This window comes from Balaenoptera acutorostrata, chromosome 19, assembly GCF_949987535.1.
Source record: "Balaenoptera acutorostrata chromosome 19, mBalAcu1.1, whole genome shotgun sequence".
Lineage (NCBI taxonomy): Eukaryota > Metazoa > Chordata > Mammalia > Artiodactyla > Balaenopteridae > Balaenoptera > Balaenoptera acutorostrata.
In genome coordinates, this window is record NC_080082.1 from 55,091,672 (window position 1) to 55,111,868 (window position 20,197).

The 20,197-nt window shown below is 60.2% G+C and overlaps 1 protein-coding gene across 4 annotated transcripts; it reads right to left on the bottom strand.

The window, feature by feature from the left end:
* Positions 1–76: 76 nt before the first annotated feature.
* Positions 77–19,236, bottom strand: ARHGEF1 (Rho guanine nucleotide exchange factor 1). Of its 4 annotated transcripts, none has more exons than XM_057534659.1 (30): positions 19,092–19,236; positions 14,603–14,645; positions 14,422–14,505; positions 13,800–13,913; positions 11,783–11,881; positions 11,351–11,393; positions 10,897–11,143; positions 10,413–10,442; positions 10,034–10,133; positions 9,787–9,883; positions 9,676–9,711; positions 9,302–9,439; positions 8,452–8,557; positions 6,902–7,069; positions 6,485–6,630; positions 4,864–5,010; positions 4,458–4,540; positions 4,101–4,226; positions 3,882–3,996; positions 3,661–3,761; positions 3,436–3,513; positions 3,146–3,221; positions 2,895–3,062; positions 2,306–2,393; positions 2,079–2,165; positions 1,647–1,714; positions 1,470–1,556; positions 894–1,057; positions 715–817; positions 77–406 (listed from the first exon to the last, which is right to left on the bottom strand). In XM_057534659.1, exons 2-29 carry the CDS (start codon positions 14,630–14,632, stop codon positions 734–736), a joined length of 2,910 nt encoding a protein of 969 aa, XP_057390642.1. In that variant the 5' UTR covers positions 14,633–14,645; positions 19,092–19,236; the 3' UTR covers positions 77–406; positions 715–733. The 4 variants fall into 4 exon arrangements, with proteins under 4 accessions (XP_057390642.1, XP_007168109.2, XP_057390643.1 ...); XM_007168047.2 differs by lacking the exon at positions 19,092–19,236 and adding an exon at positions 17,866–18,151; XM_057534660.1 differs by lacking the exon at positions 6,902–7,069.
* Positions 19,237–20,197: the final 961 nt, after the last annotated feature.

Consider the following 20,197-nt stretch of genomic DNA (forward strand, 5'->3'; position numbering starts at 1 on the left):
AAGTGATGCCAGACAGTTGTGGAGGGTTCCAGACACCGTGCCCGGGCCCTTGCCCGCCCTCACAAACACACACCTCTCCTTAGATAATATATATTAAAAAATAAACCTCCAATTCAGGGTATAAAAACAGAGCAAAGGCACTTGGGGGTGGGGGCTGGCCCCCCCCGGGCAATACTGAGATGGCCCAGGAATGGGGGCCAGATGGTGTCCCCATGGAATGAAGCCCTGAGTCCCCCAAGCAGGAGGGAGAGAAGGCCGAGGCCAGTGGGAGGTTCGGGGGGCAGTGATCCCAGCTGGGCCCCCCTAGGCGTGGCCCTGGCAGCCCGGCTCACTCTCCTCAGGCCCTTGGGGTTGGAGATGCTGCGCTGTGCAGTGGCGGGTGGCCCTCTCCTTCTTGCGGAAAGGCCTGGGGGGAGGGGGAGATGGAGGAGAAGAAGGGAGATGGAGATGGGAAGAGAGATGGAGAGAAAGAGGAGAGAGATGGAGAGAGAAACAGCCAGGGAGAAAGGGAGGGTGGGGAAGGAGCACAAAAGAGCCAGAGAAACAGAAACTGACAGAGCCGGACAGATGGAGGCAGGAGGCAGAGTGGGGAGATGGAAAAGTCAAAGACAGAGGGAGAGAGATGGAAGGGGCTGTGGAGCGGCGAGTGCCTGAGGGAGCCACTCTGGTCCCTCCTCCCCAGGCAGTGCCTGGCTCCCCCAGTCCCCCACTCACCTGCCTGGGGCAGGGGGCCTCAGGTACAGCCAGACTGGGGGACAGTGCTCTCCCCGAGCGGAGACAGGAGGAGTCTCAGGCGGCAAAACTCCTCCTCCACCTCCTGGTTGGGGGGTCGTCAATGAGAGGGGTCCCCCACTGAGTCAGCCCCTCCTCCCCACCCACCCCAAGGCCACCACCTCCAGCTGTTTAATGGTCTCCTCCAGGCTGAGCAGTTCCTCCCGAATTTCCTGGGGCTGTGCTGGGCTTGGGGGGCCGCCCCCTGGGACTCCATCGCCTTCGAGCGGCGGCCCCACCCCGCTGTCTTCCTCCGAGGGGAGCAGGAGCTGCTTCAGGGACAGCACTGGACAGGGGCAAGGGGACAAAGTCAGAGGCAGGGCTCGGGCTGGGATGGGTGGGAGGGGAGGGGTGGGACAGAGGCCAGGGGCCTGCGGGTAGGAGTGAGCTTCCGGTTGGCCAGACCCGCAGAAGGGGCTGGGGGCTGCAAAAAGGGGTGCAGAGGTGAGGCTGGGGCTAGGGTGGGGGCGGGGCGGAGGGCACCGAGGACGGAGATGGGTCCAGGGAGAGGCTAAACTGAAGGTTAAGGAAGGGGCGGGGCTGCAAAAGAGGGGCTTGGGGCCACCAAGGACAGTGGTGCAGGGTGGGGCCATGCAGGAGGTGGATTTGGTGCATTTGTTTCTGGCGGCTGGCCATACGGCAGGTTGGAAAGCACTGTTCCGGCTGGCGGCAGCCCTGCGGGGGTGGGGCTGAGCTACCTTTCTGAAGGGCCTTGGCGGCGAGCTGGCCCTCAGGGCCTGGTCTGCAGAAGGGCAGGAGGGCGCTGAAGATTCTCTCCATCCGGCCTGGGTCGGGGAGCAGGCAGGGGACTCAGATCCTGCTGGGCTTCCTGTGGACACCCCACCCCCACTTGGCACCCCTCTATCTAGGCTCACCGTCAGCCGGGGGCATCTCTCGGCCACCGTTGCCGTTCTCAGAGCTGCTGAGCAGGGGTTCACGGGTGCTGGGGGGAGCAAGTGCTGGCTGACCCCGCCGCCCTGGCCCTGGTGGGCAGCAGGGGCAGGGGGACAGAGAACTAGAGGTGGGGAGGCAGGGAGGTCCGGAGACAGAGACAGAGGTCAAGGCTGGGAGACAGGGAGACAGAGAGACCGGGCTGGTGGAAGACAGAGAGGCCTGGATAGGAGACAGATGGACCGTGGTGGGGTCGGCGCACGCGTGTACACGCCTTCACAGGCACGCGCGTGCACACACACACACACATACACACGGACACACACATGCACGTGGAGACTGGGCTGGAGCTCAGGTTATGGGGACACAGAGGGAAGCTGCCCCCTGCCCTCCACTTGCCTCCCTGGCCCCCTCACCTGCTGGGGCTGGGCCGGTGTTTGGGTCGGGAGGTGCGGGCAGGGACCTTCAGGGATCCGGCGGTCTCAGTGATGAGGGCACACCAGCTGCGGAGACAGGGCAGCCCCTGGGCAGTCAGAGCCCCCAGACCCCGTGCCAGGACCTCCCACCCACCCCCTGTCCCCAGAGAACCTGGGACCTGGGCCTCCTCCTCCTCCACCCACTCTTGGAACCCAGAGCTGCTCACTTCTTCCGCTCCGACACGGTCTGGGCCACCAGCTCGTATATCTGGGCCTCCTGGTCCCAGGTAAAAATGACATAAAAGGCTTTGTGATCTGCAGGGGGAGGGAGAGGTGAGGCTCAAAGCCAAGGCCACCCCAACATGCACCTGGGGAAGGCCCCCATCATGGTGGCACCTTGGGGCTCCCACGACTCAACTCACCCCCCCGCCCCGCCCCCGGTGCCTCCCTCCGGAGCCCTCCCTCACCTAATCAGGAAACAAGCCCCCAGTCTGGCTCTACCTATGAGACCCCTGGAACCACTCCCCTGACCATGGCCCCTCACTGGGCTCCCAGCTCCCACCCCTGCTGCCTACAACCCCCAAGAGGCAGCCAGGGCGTCTTTTCAAAATACCAGTTAGAACTGGCTGCTCATCTGTGCAAAAACCTGGGGCAGTTCCCCATCTCGCTCAGTAAAATCCACAACCGGCCTGGGGCCCCGGCCGTGCCCAGCCCAGGGCCCCCCTCTCACAGCCTCGGCCTTGGGCAGAACACGCGGGCCGGGCTCTGTGGAGGGCTCCTCCCCTGCCTCGGGGACAGCCGCGCCCGGGGCCTCACCAGTGGCCACCTCCCGGGTCATGGCGGAGGTGAGCCGCAGCACCGGCCGCAGCATGGTCTTGCCGTCGGGCGTGGGCGTCAGCGTCCGGCTGTGCGACTTGAGCAGCAGCCGCTCATCCTGGCGCTGAAGCAGCAGCAGGAGGTCGTCCAGCAGCAGGACGTGGACTTCTGCAGGGGGGCGAGGCCCGTGCTCAGCACCCTCGCTTGGCAGCCCCGTGCCGCGGCCCCCCGCCCGCAGCCCTGGCGCTCACCCACAGCCTTGTCCCTCGTCACCCGCCACGTCAGCGGGCCCTCGTGGACCAGCCTCTTCTTGGTGATGTCCAGGTTCTGGAGGCAGGAGGGAGTGATGGTCAGTGAAGGCGAGGGCGGGGCAGGGGAAGGTGTGGATGACCATGGGGTCTGGAGGGGCTGCCCCGCTGGGAATGAGCAGGGGGTCAGGGTTGAGGGGCCCCTCTGGCTTCCAGGGTGTGTTATCAGAGAATCCCCAGGGTGGGGCGGAGGGGAGGAGAGGGGAGGGCAGGTGGGCAGGGGGCAGGGCCACCTTGAACTCGCTCAGCATGGGGTCGCTGCTCTGCCGCAGGTGGGACAAATCCAGGCGCCGCTGATAATCCTTGAGCCGCTGGGGCAGGGAAGGGAAGGGAAGGGAGTGTCACTGTGACAAGCCAAGAGTTGGGGCCGACCCACAGCGACCCCGAGGGGGTCAAGCCAGGGCTCCCGCACACGCGCGCGCCCCACTGCCCTGGCCCGGGGCCCCGCCCAGGCTCACCAACAGGTCCTCCATGTCGCGCACAGCTTGGTTGACGTGGTGCAGAATTTCCCTGCAGCACTCAGCCGCCAGCTCCACTTTCTCCCGTTCCACAAGCTCTTCTGCAGGCAAGGGGGAGACCAGCCCCGGTGAACCCCAACCCTGGAAGCTCCCAGTCCCTAGACCAAGGTTAGAGACAAGAGAGCAGAGGCCCAGCAGCATGGGGCAGCGCCTGCGGCTACCTGTGTTCTGCCCGATGCTCTGCAGGAGCAGCGGGTACTTGGTCAGACGCTGCATCTCCGTGGGGATCATGTCCTTCAGCTGCAGGCGGCGGCACCGGGGGCGGCTCTCGGCCTCCTGCGGGGGCGGCAGTGCTGAGGCGGCTCTGCTGCGGCGGGCCTTGGGGACCGGGACGCCGGCCCCCCTCCCCTGGGACCCTGGGGCCCAGACCCCTGCCTCACCTGCACAAAGGCACAGAACCGAGGCTCCTTGCGCTGTTTGGCTTTGAGCTGCTCTAAGGCAAACGACTGGCGGCTGCAGAAGCGGGAGGAGATTTTCTGGAACCAGGAGCCCTCGGTACCATCAAACTACAGCAAGATTCAGGCCAGGGAGGGTGTCTCAGGTGGGATTGGGGGGAGCGGGGCCTCACGTGGGGATGGCAGCCTAGACAGGAGGACAGGTTAGGGGCCCAGACCCCTGGGTCTTGAAGGGGTTGAAAGCTTGAGACCTGGTCTCCTGGGGCCTGGATTTCAGGTCCCCAGCCAGGAGCGGGGGGCGGGGTGAGGGGAAGGGGGTGGCCCTAGGCTGGGCACCCTCACCTGGGCCAGCAGCACATCTCCGATCTCCTCAATGAGGTAGCCACTGTCCTGCCTCCGCTTCATCAGGCGATCAAGGAACAGGGCTGCGGGGAGCAGAGAGGAAAGGGGGTGCTGTCAGGGCCCGTGAGACTGGATGCAGAGCTGGTCGGGAGCTGGTGGCGGGGGGTGTCGGGCTGCAGGTGGGTGTGTCTGATCCATGGGGCCGGTGGGCCTGTCCCCCCCTCACTCCCCACACCACGTGCTTGTTGATGATGTGTCCCTAGAATGTGAGCTCTGGGGTTCTGGGGTGGGGTCGTCCCCAGAGCTGGAACAGAGGCTGCCCATGAGACCAGGCTCCAGGGTTTGTCGTCAAGGCAACGAAGGAGAGAGCTGGCAGTGGGACGTAGGGCCACAGCCCTGCACTCACAATGCACCTCGATGAGCTCGTCCAGGCTGGGGAAGATGTTCTGTAGCTCCTCCAGGGAGAAGAAGCCCCCATCCGCCATGGGCTGGTAGAAGAGGTCATATAGCACCCGGAGCATGCGCACGTGGGCCGCCTCTGTCACCAGCAGCTCTGCAGGGCCACCGGACAGGAGGCATGGTTGGGGAGCGTGCAAACTATGGGGGGGCACTCTCAGAGGCAGGCTGGGGAATGAGGAGGAGGGGACGGGACAGGGATGATTCTCTCGGGGTGGAGTCACTTGCCCCTGAAATAGCCACTGAGAATTCCTCAGCCCCACTGCCTTTCTGTTTTGGCTGGGGCAGCCAGCCAAGGTGACCAATGGTCCCAGTTTGCCCCGCACCATGGTTTTCCCGGCACATGGGATTTTCAGTGCTAAAACTGGGACAGTCCTAGGCAAACCGAGACAAGTTGGTCTCCTCACTAACTGCAGCTGTGTTTTATGTCTAACACAGCCTGCAGCTGTGTTTTATGTCTAACCATCCAGCAAGTTTTCTCAGGCTCAGTTTCTGGCACAATGACCCCCCTCTCTGCACAGGTTGATGGCCCGAGTTCCAGGGGCCCCAAAAGTCCCCGGAGACTAAATGTACCATTTTGTGTGTTACGTATGTATATTTTTCTGGTGAGAGAAACCGCTATGCTGTCCGACGTGGTAGCCACGAGCCACACACAGCTCTTCAAATATTGCTTGATTAAAATGAAATGCAATGCAAAATTCAGTTCTTAGTTGTACTCACCACACTTTAGGCACTCAACAGCCATTATATGGCGGGTGGTTACCATGTTGGAAAGCACAGGTATTGCATGTTACCATCATTCCAGAAAGTTCTATCGGATAGCACTGCTGATGTTTTGATCAGACCCTCAGAAGGATCTGTGACCCAAAAAGCATTTATCTACTGCCCTAAAAATTCTGAACGAGAACCCTTCTTACTATTAAGTAATCTGTAAATTAACTTCCAAATGAGCTTCCAAAAGTACTGTACGTTTGCCAAACTCCCCTCAACACACAAATGAGTTGAAATCACAGCACAGAATCGAGACAAAAACGATACTCCCATCATCTGCTCAGAAGTAAGCACTGCTAATGTATTGATTATCTTCCCAAACTTTTCTGGGTGGGAATCTTTTTCTCCCCGAGCGCTGAAGATCACAGTCATAACAGCAGTTGCATCCGAATGTTCTTACCCTGGGCCCACCACTGCTGAACATTTCACACTAATCATCTCATCTTCATCTTCGTGACAGTCTTTTGAGGTAGGAACGATCACTGCCCACATTTCCCAAATAAGGAAACGAAGGCTTACGCTAGAAATACAATTTTATAGACCGTTTCTGGCTCCTAACATCAACACTGTCCTGCACTACAAAAAATTCTTTGGAAATGTCACTTCAACAATGGCCGCATTCCCGTTCCATGGAATATTCCACAATTTACTCAACAAACGGTGCTCTGTCAGAAGCGGGCTGCCTTCAAGCTCTGCCCGGTGTAAGTAACACCGAGATGGTCATCTCCCTGCGCCTGTCTGACTCTGCTGGAGCTGGGTTGTGTCCTCGGCCGCAGTGGGTTGGAGGGGGCGGCACTCACCGTTGATGACCTCCTGCCGCTTCACCTGGCTCTTGGGAAGGCTGTGCAGGGTGCCCGGGGGGACGAGCTCCCGCCAGCCGGGGGGCTCTTCTGGCTCCAGCTCTAGTCCCGATCGGCCCGGCTCCCCCTCATCTCCAGGCTCGGGGCTGTGGGACAGAGGCCTCATTAGGGCCCCAGCGCAGGGCATCCCAGAGAGCAGCCTTCAACCCTTTATAGTGTCCAACCCCATCCCCTAGGGCTGCAGACCAGCCCCCAGATCTGGAAAGAAGCCTCTTACCCCTCTCCTGTGACCACTGGAGGCCCTCAGTGACCTCAGCATCTGATACCCAGTTCTTGGTGATTCTGGCAAAGACCCCCCACCCCGGCCTCCCTGACTCTCCAGGCTGCCTCAGTGGATGGGGGGGAGGAGTGACGTACGTGGCTCGTCGGGCAGGGCCAAGCACGGCCGTGGCGGAGCTGGGGTCCATGTCCACGTCGCTCCGGGAGCGGCCCCCACCCCGGCCCTTAGCCCCGAGGCTGCCCCGGGAAGGCCGGCGGCGGTCACTCACCCGCAGGCTCTCCGAGCGCCCCAGACGCCCCGACAGCCTGGACCCCGAGGCCAAGGACAGAGTCAGGCAGAGGCCAGGACAGAGATAAGGAGAGACCAAGACAGGGACAGAGACGGGGAGACACCAGGACAGAGATAGACAAGAACAGATGGGGAGAGACCAGGACAGAGACGGGGAGAGACCAGGACAGAGATAGACAGGGACAGATGGGGAGAGACCAGGACAGAGACGGGGAGAGACCAGGACAGAGGTAGACAGGGACAGATGGGGAGAGACCAGGACAGAGACGGGGAGAGACCAGGACAGAGATAGACAGGGACAGATGGGGAGAGACCAGGACAGAGACGGGGAGAGACCAAGACAGGGACAGAGAAGGGGAGAGACCAGGACAGGGAGAGACAGGGAGAGACCAGGACAGGGAGAGACCAGGACAGAGATCAAACATGCAACAGAAGAGAGGAGAGAGTCAGAAGGACCAGTGTGACTTTGGGGTGCTGGGGCAGTGAGGGGGGTGGCCAGAAGGGATACTGAAATTGGTGGAGGAGGGGAGGGGAACCCAGTATGGAGCACAAAACTGACCCCTCCCTTCCCTGAGGCAGGGGGATGGGGACAGAGGCAGGAGTTGAGGGAGGGAAGGGGGATTTCAATACTTAGCTCTTCGGCTTGAGGGTGGCGTGCCCACCCACCCCTCACAGGGGTGAAGGGGAGGGGGTGGCCCATGGGGAGAGGGGAGGGGCTGGGAGAAATGGGGGAGGGGCTAGCCCTCCCCCCACCCAGGGCCCAGGCACCCACCTCTTCCACCTTCTGGGGAGAGAGGGGCACAGGGTCAGAGGTGGACACAGATGGAACCCAACTCACCTCCCCCACCCGCCAAAGGGTCCCCAAAGCAGCGGCACAAGGACAGGCAGGGGGCAGAGCCTGCCCCCCAACTGTGAGGGGGACAGGGCCCCCAGGCACAGAGCACAGAGGGCTGGGGGATGGAGGGAAGGGGCACTGGGAGGCAGGAGCAAGGCGGCTGGGCTGGAGACTTAAAAGAGAAGGGGGAAGAGATGGAAAAGTGCAGGGCGGAGGGTGGGGGCAGAGGGAGAGGGGCCAGGAGGAGCTGAGGGGAGGGAAAGCAGAGGAAGAGGAAGGGGGAGGAAAGGAGAGAAAGAGAGGGAGGAGGGGGAGAGAGAAAATCAGTGAAAAAAGGAAGAAGAGAGGGAAAAAGGGAGGAAGAAGGAAGGAAGGGGAGATGAGGAAAGAGAGCGGGAGAAAAAGGGAGAAGACGGAAAGAGGGAGGAGCAGGGCAGAGTGGAGACGGCTTGGCTCAGGGACAGGCAGGTGCGAGTGGCAGTGCGACCCCCAACACACACCCTCCCTGCACTGGATAAGCCCGGTCCTGCGCCCGGCACCTCCCCTGCACCCGGCCCTGGGCACCTCTCCGTGTCAGCAGCCTCCTCTGTGCTCTCCAGGGGCGCTGCAGGCTCCAGGCTGGCCGGGCCCTGCGGGGGCGGGTCCCCCAGCTCGGGGAGGGCATCAACACCTGTGGGGATAATGGGGGTGGGGAAAGCAAGGCTGGCTGGAAGGTCCCTGCCACGGTGAGACCCACACCCTGGGGGCCTCCGTGCCTCTAAAGCCATCCAGTGCCTGGCCGACACCACGTGGCTGCTCTATACTTCAGTGGGAGGCGGACAGATGGAAAGACCTCTGAGAACAGGGCCATGGGCAGGTGGGGCTCAGTGGGTGAAGATGCTGCAAAACTAGGCTGCCAGCCTCGCACTCGCGGAGGAGACTGGATGTTTCCACATCCATGCATTCTCCCGACGCTCAGCTGGGACTTGTGGGAAGAGAAGGTACCCGTTTAGAGGCGAGGGGACTGAGGTTCAGAGCGGCGAGTGACTTCCAAGATCTAACACAAGTCAAGCGCACAGCCAGGATCTGAACCCAGGCCTGGCCAAGTATTAGTCTGAGATCCAGAGGGCTGAGGGCCACCCAAGGAGTGTGAGACCTTAAGTTCATGGAGCAGCCGGGCTCACCATCTAAGGGGGCGCTGATTGGTAATGTACTCAGAGAGGGTTCTGGGAAATGAAGCCGCGGGGGCTGATGGGAAACGTAGTCCAGGAAGGTGGGGCAACCTGTCACCAGAATAGAGGTACGAGCTTGCGAAGAAAGCCGTGGAAAGGGTAAACCGAGGGAAGGGGTTGGTTACTAATAACCCTGGTGACCAGGAGCAGGGAGGGCAGAGAACCAAGGGGCCGTTTTGCTGCGGGGCCCGGGAAACTCTCACCTGGTTCCCGGTCAGGGCTGTCCCCAGACAGAGGGTGCAGAGGAACTCCGGGGGTGTCCTGCCCAGGGGGTCCGACATTCCGGTCCCGGGAGGGCACCCCCAGACCTCCCTTACGTTCTGTAAGGCCTGGCTTCTCACCTGGGGAGGCATTGAAGGACAGAGGGGAATATGAGAGTCCAGCAACTCTAATCCACAAAGGCCTGGGGATCCAAGATGCTGGCTCTGCCCCATCCTCCCCATCACCCAGGAGACCCCTCCTCCACCCTCAGAGCCAGGAGTCCCAGCCCCTCGCCCCTCCTCCCTCAGACCTAGTAGGTCCCCTGCCCTCCTCTCTCAGGTCCCCAGGATGGATGCTCTAGCTTCAGGACTATTACCATCAGCCTCAGCTTTGAGGTGTCGAAAGTCTGGGGCTGAAACGAGAGATGGGACCATGAGGTGGGGGCAGCACGGGGAAGTTGGGGCGGGGCCGAGGCTGGGCACCTCACCCTGGGGCTCTCCCCGGTTCCAGCGGGCGGCATCCAGGAAGCTGCTCAGTCCTTTCTTGGTCTTGGTCGGCTCTTCTGACCGCCGGTTCCCCATCACCTATGGAAGGTGGGGGGGAGGAGGGGGCTGGGCATTTCTGTGCCGATGCCGACAAAGAGGGATCAGACCCCAGCGGTGCAGAGTCTCGAGGCCCCCCGGGGGGGGGTCTCTGGGGAGGTAAGGGCCGGGTTTGGGCGCTCAGGGAAGCACCTTTTTCCGGAAGAAATTCCTCCCCGACTTCTTGTCCCCACTCTTGGTCCGCACCCCGAGGTGGCGCATGTACAGGGTGATGGCGCTGACCACGGCAGCACTGTGGGGAGGGGACGGTGAGGGCGCACAGACACACGCACTGCCACGCGCGCTCCCACGGACGCAGGTGCCCTGCTACCCTCACAGCTTCCCCTCCGCTCGCTTCCCACACCAGCCCCATGACCACTTCCTGCTGAGTATCTGAGCAAAGGGGGGAGAGAGAGGGTTTTAGAGGATGGAGCCAGAGATGTTGCTCAACGCCCAGGCCCCTAGGCAGGCAGGCCCTCCTCCCTCGGGCCCAGAAAACCAAACTCCCCGCCGGCCTCTCTGCTTCCGTCACCTCTTTTCCTCATCGTTAGAGATGGTGTGTCTGTAAGAAGAAGAACGAAGTTTGTGACAAATTTGCTAAGCCTGGGGTCCCTGACCACCCAGCACAACTGTCCAGGTTGCTGTCCCCTTCAAAGCTGGGACAGGGAGAGAGGAGGGGCAGACGGGGGGGGGTGCTGCTGCTGATGCATCTGGGAAGGACAATCACTGAAGGACAGACTCTCACCCAGGGTCGTGAGAGTTGCAAGGACAGGACCCAAAGCCCAGGCCTGAATGCAAGACCGTGGACAAGACCCGGAAACTAGGAGGGACCCCAAAGCTGGGAAGGGAAGATGCAAAACCAGATGGACTAAAATGCCAGGGCTGGGCCCCAGAAGTCAGGGGAGAAACCCAAACGCTGGGAAATAAACGCTGAAGCTGCAGAGGGAGCCTGGGAACGGAAGGAACGGGGCAGCAGAGGGCGCCCTCTGGGCTGCGGAGGGGCTGGTCCCACTCACTGCATCTCCTCCAGGTGGGTCAGCTGCCGCTCGGCCAGGTGCCGCTCCCGGGCCTCATAGCTGGCGCGGTCCCGCCCAACCCAGGCCCCCAGCTGGATCAGCTCCTGCTCCCAGGGCGTCATGCCCATGAGCTTCTTGGAGCGGAAGTCCTCCAGCTGCCGGCTGACGGCTGCCTGCTGGGTCTGCACCACCTCCTGCACGAACTGCCGCTGGACATCCTCGGAGAGGAGATCGGGCCGCGTGCGGTCTGCAGGGACAGGGGCCAGTTCCCTGGGCTGTGACTCCCATCCCACCCTTCGACTCTGACAGCTATGCTTCCTTGGGCTGTGGTGGCCATGAAGAAGGAAGAACAATCCCGTCCTGGGAGCATGAGAGTGCGGCCTCCCTCCCGGGGGGCTCCTGGTCCCTGCTAGAGGACTCTTCCTCATCCCCAAATCCCCTCTCCTCTCCTTACCAAGTTCAAAGGCCACGGTGGGAGGGACCGACACCCGCAGAATCTGCTCAGGGGAGAGAATGGAGTGAAGGGGAGGACTCAGCAGTGAAGGGGCAGCGAGTGACGGGACAGAGGGGAGGACTCGGCAGTGAAGGGGCAGTGAGCGACGGGACGGAGGGGAGGACTCGGCAGTGAAGGGGCAGGGATGGGAGGGAGGGGAGGACTCGGCAGTGAAGGGGGCAGTGTTGGGATCAATGGGATGGCAGCCCAAGTACCAGTGGGTACGATGCTCTGAGGGGAGAGAGCAGTGGAGGGAGGGCCAGGCTGGCACAGGGTCTCCCCACACCAGGCCGCCCTTCATGTTGCCCTCAGCAGGTTGGAGGTTGGGAGGAGCAGGCTGGCTGTCCAGGGTGAAGGGGACGGGGGATGGGCCCCCTCGAAGGTGTCTCTCACCGCACACTTATCCAGGAAGCTGTGGCAGAAGTCGCCGAAGGCCTTCTTGGCCTCCTTGGGGCCCAGTGAGCCCAGCATGTCCGCGTGCAGGCAGCAGAGCTGGGGGAGACAAAGTGTGACCCATCCTCCTCCCACCCCACCCAAACCGCACTGCCCCTTGGAACGGCTCAGGGCGCAAACCCTCTGTGAAGTGCTCCCTGATGTCCCCCATCCCCGTACCAGGCCCCCGCCTGCCTCCCCAGGCCACCACGGCTTTCGCTAATTTTCTCTCCTGTGAAGTGGTTCTTTGGTCTGTCTTCTCTCTGCTGCTGCTGCTAGTACCGCCACCCCCAGCTACAGTAAGCGGGCTCGGTGTGTACCTGACGCTGTGCAAACTCTTTAGCCGCATTACCCTGTTCAGTCATGGGGAGGATGATCGTTATCCCATTTTACAGATGAGAAAACAGCTAGTAAGTGACAAAGTTGGGACTGGATCTCAGGCAGCCTGTCTCTACTGCTCCCCATTGCCTAGCAATACCGAGTTACTTGAGGGCGTGTGTGTGTGCGTGTGTGCGTGTGTGTGTGTGTGTGGCAGGGGGGACGTTCTGATTCATCTGTGTCCCAGACAGGGCCTAGTACACGGCGGCACTGGGCACATAAACAGGAGGACAAGTGGCACTCACTCACTCATCAAGCACTCCTTGAGGTCACCTACGTGGCAGCCCTATGCTGGGTGACACTGGCAATGCTGTGGGGTCTCCAACTTGTCCTGGCTCCTGGGGGACTCTCATCAGGTAAGGGACATGGTCTCAGTGTGCTAAGGACTCGCCCCAGTAATCTATGCCTGCCCCCTCCCCACACCCCCATAAAGCAAAACTCCATCAGAGGCCAACAGGAAGCAGCCCAAGGGACCACGACTATCTCCTGGCCACTCCCCCAGCCAAGGAGGTGAGGAAACAGCATGAGGACAAATCTCAAAATGCCGAAGGCCATCTGGGTCACCTCAGCCGAACCCCTGGCCAGGCCTCAGTTTCCACATCTGTAAAGGGACACGGCAGTCAGCACAATCCCTGGGCTAAATTCCAGGAGTTCAAGTTCTAGAAACCCTCAGGCTCAGCAGGGGGCCTCCCTCGCCCAGAGGGCCAGAGCCTCCATGCACCAGGGGAGGGGGTAGCCACTTTTCTGGCAATTTCCTGATTGCCTGCCAGTTTTTGAAGCTTTGGTGTCAGTCGATACACTCTTCTCTCTGCACCCCCCAGGCCTCCCTCCCTGCCACTTCCATCAGTCTCCTTGTTTTCTGGAGGGATCTACCACGCATTTCCAGTACAGAGCAGTGCCCTAGGCTAAGCCCAGCTCCCAGCCTGCGCTGGGCTGCACGGGGTCTTCTTGGGACAGGACCCTGGTCCACAGAGCCCCCTCCAGCCAGTGTTGTGGCTTCTTCTCCCTAAGTCACCTGCTGGGTTCTCTCGACTCTGCAGGTGTCTCCCAGATGGCATGGCTCTGCAGGCACACCTCCCGGGTATTTTCTGCCCGATAACAAGTTTTCCGGGTCATCCGTTACATTCCCTCTGCCTCGTGGGCTGCTTTTAGCAGTTTCCTTGTTTCTAGACCAGAGCCTACTGTGCCGCCTAGACCCGAGGAGGCTAACGGTTTTCTCCCAACCACCAGCTCTGAAGGACTGATTGGTGGCACATGCAGAGAATTTGATTTCCAGAGTCTGGGAAAAGGCGCTGTCACTGATGGGTGACGCTGCCGTGGGCACGTTAGGGGGCCGGGGGCATGGTTTCCGCCAGGCTGCTGGATTCTCCGCTGCTCTGCGAGGCTCTGCCGTGCCTACTCTCCCGGGCTGCGCCCACTGCTCAGAAATTTACACGGGGCACCTGCAACCTTGTCTGCTTCCCGTGGTGGGCTTCCTGGCTCTCAAGCTGTGCGCTCTGGATCCCGCCTGGCTCATCCTCGCTGGTCTAACGCACTGAGCACCGTGGTTGGTCCCAGCCCCGCCCCGCCCCGCCCCTCGCCTACCCAGCCCCGCCCTCACCAGGGGTCCTGGCTCGAACTGCATGGCCACGTGCTGCAGGAGGGCCATGAGGTGGGCCGGGCGCCGCTTCACCTGATCCAGGCTCTGGAACTGGTTGTTTTGCTCCTCGGGGTTCTGGGGGCGGGGATGGGAGTGAGACAGTGGGGAGCAGAGGAGGGGCTTGGGGCTTGACCCTCCCTCTTCCCCGGCACTTCCCGATGGATCCAAGCTGGCAGGTGGGGTGCTGATGGTGTCTCTGCTGTGATGGTGGCAAGTCAGGGGTTGGGGAGAATGGATGAGATTTAACGTTACAATGGTGGGTGAAGAGGACAGAAATCAGGAGAGATGGAATGAGGATCTGTGCTGCAATTAGGGGGCGGGGGCAGCGATAAAAACTGGGGTTAAACAGGGTGAGAGTCTGTGCTGTAATGGGGGGGGCACTGACGATGGGGTGAGGGGATGAGGAAGGAGGTACCAGGAAGATTAAAGAAAGAGAGATGGGCAGTGAGAGGAGGCTGAGTGACAGCATCTGAAGACAGAGAACAGGACCTAAGGTGGGAGAGGGGACACTGAAGACGGGACTTGAGGGCTGGGGCCCCAGGGGGCCTGGGACAGAAGCTCTCCCACCCCACCTCCCTCTCACCGTCTTCAGCTCATTCTCAAAATCCTCGTCCTCAGCCCCGATGATGCTGATGGGCACCAGGCCGGGCCGGGGGGGCCCTGGGGCCTGTGGAAGGGGAGGGATGGCTTCAGCCCACAGAGCTCCCCACCTCACAGCCCCCCAGTCCCCTCACCCCTCGGCTCCCTCCGCTCTCTCCACTCACCGCCCCTCGGGCGACGTCTTCGGCCTCCATGGGCTCTGCAGGGCTGGGGGAAGAGGAGGGGCCGCGGTTAGAGGGGTGGGAGGGGGCGGCCCAGGGCGGTTACTCACAGATTCCTGGCCCAGGTGCCAAGGTGAGTAAACAGCCTCCGCCCCCATCCCGGCCTCCACAGCTCAATGGGGCCTCTGTGTGGCGACAAAGAGCCCTTCAGAGGCCAGCCAGGGCAGGGAGCCCAAGGACAGGGAGCCTTGTGGGGTCGGGGCGGCGGGGGGAAGCTGGAGGCCAGGAGTCCGGGTCCGTGAGAGAGCTGTGGCCGGGAGAGCATGCGATTTCGGGTCCCCGATGGAGGAGGGGTTGGGGCTGGGTCCTGAGGAGGCAGGGCCTGTGGGCCAGCAGAGGTGGAAAGGCTAAAGGGGAGCCGGGAGGGAGATAACTGGGGCACGGGGGCTCTGCTCTGACCTGTGACAGGCTTGGGGCAGGATGCTGCCTCCGAACCCACCAGCCCTGCTTCCTGTGACAGGAAATCACAATGGCAAATCCCCCAACCCCCAGCTCTCTCCACACGAGTAAACCAAACTCTGAACCCTCCTCCCTCAGGACCAAGAGTCCTCGACCCCACTTCTTCCCCTCAGGGACCGGGCATCTTTCCGGCTTCCATCCCAGAAAACAAGGGATGGTCCTCAGAGAGCCCATCCCAAGGGGTGTTTATCTCTCTCACCCTATGTCCACCTGTCCGGTCTGTCTGCGTGTCTGCCGGCTCGCCTCTCCCCAGCCGCCTCTCACTGAATCTGCCTCATGCCTTTGACTCTCCTCTCCCCGTTTCTTCATTTTCTCTCGCCTTTCCTTCAGACCTGTCTCATTTTCCCACTGTCCCTGCCTCCCCTCCGCTAGGTCCCACCCCTGCTTCTCTTGCTCCTTGTCTTCCCCCTCAGTCTCTGCCTGTCTCCCCACATCTGGTTCCTGCAGCCACTGTCCCCGCACCTGTCTGCGTCACTGTCTCATGTGCTGTCTCTCGTCTCTCTCTCTCCCATCTCTCGCTGTCTCTCCCATCTTGTCTCCCTTAGAATCTCCACTTCTCCCCGTGTCTTCCCACTGACATCTTCTGTGTCCTTAATTAGTCTGACTAATGCCACTCGAGCCCATGTCAGGTGGGAAGGCGCTGTGGAAACAGGGGTGGGGTGGACCCGTGCGGGGGGGGTTCTCCCCACAGCCCAAAGCTATTTATAACCCTAGTCGCTGGAGACCCACCCTTCTCCCTCTTCCACAGGCCTCCTCCCTAGCACTCAATAAACGGCAGCCTGGATTTTGATTATGATAATTAAACAATGATGCTTTCTGGAGTGTCCAAATGCCATCCTATGGGTTCACCCAAGCAGGCCTCATTTTTATTCTTTTCCATAAAGTGTATTTGTTCAACATCCAAGCTTGGGTGACTTAAGATCTGAGCATTGTTAAATGTTCACATAAATAAATTTGCAAAACAAGACAGAAAAATAATAGTAATTTATTATGAGAGCTGAACTTACACCACACTTACAGTGTGCTAGGCACTGCTCTAAGTGCTTCTCACAGAGTAAATCACTGAACCCTCAAAACCACAAGCACCCCATCTATTATTACTCCCATCCTAGATAGAAAACCTTCACCGGGGACTTCCCTGGTGGTCCAGCGGTTAAGACTCCGTGCTCCCAATGCAGGGGGCCTGGGTTCGATCCCTGGTCAGGGAACTAGATCCCGCATGCCGCAACTAAGACCTGGCACAGCCAAATAAATAAATATTTTTAAAAAAAGAAAGAAAGAAAGAAAGAAAAAGAAAACCTTCACCGGGCCATCAGCTGCAACTTCTGGGCTGGAAAGCATGACCATGGACATGGAGGGTCCCTGCTCATCCCACTCAGGGGTGGAAAAGTTTGACAGAGGCAGGGAAGATTCCAAAAGGGCAAAGGCGAGGACACACACATTATCTGAGCAAATGTTTACATGCCAGGCAGGCCCTGGAACATGCACTTGATGTGTATTATCTCTTTTATTCCTCATCACAATGATAGGAAATAATAGTTAACACTTAATGTACACTAAGTGCCATTAAATACGTGCCAGGAACAGTATTACTGCTTGATAGATATTAGCTCAGTCCTCTCAGTGACCCTGTGAAATCAGTCTTCTTCTTATTATCCCCATTTTACAGAGGAGGAAAGTGCAGCGCAGCTCATAAGAGGCAGAGCCAGGATTCCGACCCAGGCAGTCTGGCTCCAGAATTTATGCATTTAACTCCCAGAATGTACGGCTTTGGAGCATGGGGAATCCCCACCCCGATCTTAGGAAACTGAAATCTGAACCAAAGCTGAGACACATCAGGTTTCCCTATGGTCTCTGGGAGTCAGGGGTATGTGGGCACTGTGGCCTGGGCAGGAGTGCAGATTGGACTCAGCTGCCCCACAGAGGCCTGGGGCTCAGAGAGGATTGGGGAGGGGGGTGGTTGCTTAGAAGGTGGGGCGTCGTCCCACAAAGGCTAGAGAATGATGGGTTGAAGCGGTCAGATGGATCTAAAGGCAGCTGACAAGCCCTGGGGTCCAGCAGAGGGGGTGCTATGTGCATGGGGCTGTGGAGATGAGGGCAGGTTCAGAAGATCTTTATGGGTGGGGGTCCTAGAGCAAAGCGGGCATGTGTGAGGACTACATGGGTGCCTGGGTTCTATGCAGGGCTCAGGGTCTATAAGATATTGAGTGGATGAGCCTGGTCTCCAAGAACCTCTAGGAGCCTTAAAGAACCTAAAATACAGAGTAGTCAAGGTGAGCCCTTGGAATGCATAAGGACCCAGATTCTATCTGACATATGGTGGGTCTACAAGGATCCTTGGATAACACAGGATCATAAGTCCTTAAGGGAAAGAAGCCAGTTTACGGGATCTCTGGAGACTTAAAAGGGGACCAGAATTCTATAGGGGAGTGTGGTGGTCCCCGAGACCCAGGATCTACAGGGCCCCGGATTCTAGCGGATGCTATTGATCTATGGAAACCCCACATCTGTAAGGAGCCGGACCTCCATGGGGGGGGGGCGGGGCAGCAGGAACCTGGAGGGTCTGTAGGACCTTGTAATTTACATGGAGCGTGGCGGGTCTACACGAGCCCCAAATCACATGCAGGACGTGGCGGGTGTACACGGCCCCAAATCCTACAGGGAACGTGGCAATGTGCATGGTCAGGGATGCTGGGGAGGACGTGTGGAGTCAGGGTGTGACGCCCGCCGGGGGCCGCGTCCCTCACCTGCTCCGGGTCGGAGAAGAAGCACCGCAGCTGCCAGAACCGAAGCCTCCGCGCGCCGGCTCCGGGCTCCCCCACCCCCGCCTCCGAGACGCTCTAGCCACCCCAGAGGCCACCTTTGCTTCCAGCTCCACTCCTCCCGCCAGCCGCTCTAGCCCGCTCCTGCCAGGCTCCAGCCCAAGAGACTCTACTCCTCCTGCCGGCCGCTCTAGCTCTCCACTGAGCCACGCTGGCCAGATAGGGCCGCTCTGGCCTGCCTTGGAGGGCTGGCGTTTTCGTATCTCGACTGCCCCCGTCACTCTCCTGGGCCCCGCCCCCTGCCCCCTGCCCCCCGCCCCCAGGCCAGAGTTGGGGATGGTTCCAGCCCCCAGACCAGTGCTCAATCCGAGAACACCGAGTCGCCCCGGCCCTTAGCCCCCAGACTGGGATCCTCACCCTATCTTTCCGCCCTAACTTGGGACCATTTGAATTCCCAACGCTCGTACATTAATTCTCCCTGCACTGCCTCCCACCCCGCCTCACACTTTCCGCTGGGGCCGCAAAGCAAAAATCCTGGGTTTGAGCATACCTTCCCATCTGACATGCAGTGGAACCTGGAAAAAGTAATTAACTCTCCCTGGGCCTCAGTCTTCCCATCTGTACAATGGGAAAAGATCTCCAGTTCTGTTCCCCTGCAACCCATCTCCCAGGGTATAACTCATGACCCAGAAAAAGACCTTTCCAAAAAATGCTTTCAAACGCGTTCTGCAACTTTCAGCTTCACAGCGGCCTATGACCCTGTTATTGTCGTTTTTCGTTTTGGGTGGCTCTAAAGCATGCGGGGTTGGAGGACGGCGCTTAGCTGAAAGCACCTGCGAGTTCAAATCCCAACTCCACTCGGTCTCACGATGTATGTGACCTGGGACGAGTCGGTTTTACTCCCTGGGCCTCAGTTTCCCCACCTGTGCAATGGGAGTGATCATCCGTCCTCCGCCAGACAGTTGGGAAGCCTTGACCCCCGGCTCGCAGCCCTCATCTCACCTACTGGGCACTGAGCAAGTATTAGTTCTCCTCTCTTTGTCCCCTTTGACAGATGGAAAAACTGAGGCCCAGGGAGGGGCGCCTGCTGGCTCAGCGGGGCCGGGAGGAGGCCGCTCCACTGCCGGCAGCGCCCAGCCCCCTCCCTCCTCCTCCCCACTTCCCCTAGCAGCTGAGGGAAGAGAGGCCGGGCGGGGCCAGGGATGGTGTACCTGGTGTCCGCGCGGGGAGGTGACCGGCGGGGCGCCCGAGGTCGGGCTCGGCGATCCCGGGCCCGGTGTCCCGGCTCCCGCTTCCTGGCTCTGGCGGGGCAGGAAGTTGGGGCGTTTTTCCGGAGGCCCCCGCCCCGCCGCCCCTCCCCGCTTCCTGCCCGCGCCCCGGGCCCGCCCGGCACCTCCGCCTCCTTCCCCTTCTCGCCGCCAGCCCCGCCCCTCCTTTCCCCGCTCCGCCCGGGACCCGCCCGACCGCTGCCGGCTTCGTCCGTCTGCCCGTCCGCAGGGCGCGGGTTCCACCTTTCTCATATATGTCTGGCGTCGGCCATCACCTCCCTGGCGAGGCTGGGGGCCCTGCGTCCGCCTCAGTCTGCGCAGCAGTCGCCCCTGCTTTCCGTCTCTGTGTGTCTCTTGGTCTTCCTCTGTTTTTTTTTTTTTTTTTTGCCTCTGTGTGTTTCTGTCCGTGTTCCTCTCTTTGTGTCTGTCTCTCTTTTTCCGTTGAGGTCTTTCCCTCCCGCTAACGGGCCCCTGCTTCTCCCCGTTGTCTTTTCAACTCTTTGTCACTTTCTCCCCCAGAGGCTTCTCTCCCCATCTCTGGGTCTGGATCTTTCTGCATCGCCATCAGTCATTTCCCCAACTGTTGCTTTCCCTAGAGTCTCAGGGGTCAGCCTCTCGATGTCCATTTTTCTATGGACCCTTCTTTCCTTCCTATCTCTTCCTGCTGTCTCTCTGTCTCTCTCTGATACCCTTTCTCCTCAGTGTCTTTCAATTCACTTGCTCTGTCTCTCCATCATTATCTTTGTCTCGATTTCCCTCCCCTCTCTAGCTCAGAAACTCTGTATCTCTGTCCCTCTCTGTCAACCGCCTCTGGATTTCCCCACCATCCCCAGTTTAGGGCCACAGACTCTCCAAATCCCACTTCTACAAGGCCACTCCCAGAGAACAGGTGTGGCCTTGGTCAGAATTTGGTACCAGTCTCACCAGACAGTCCACTGTGTCTTTGGGACTTAAATATGCATAAGTGAATATGGTTATCTGGGTCCCCTCTGTGTCCCCCTCTGCTCAGGCACATGGCCTGGGCTGGGGCCCTTCCCAAGACACTTCCT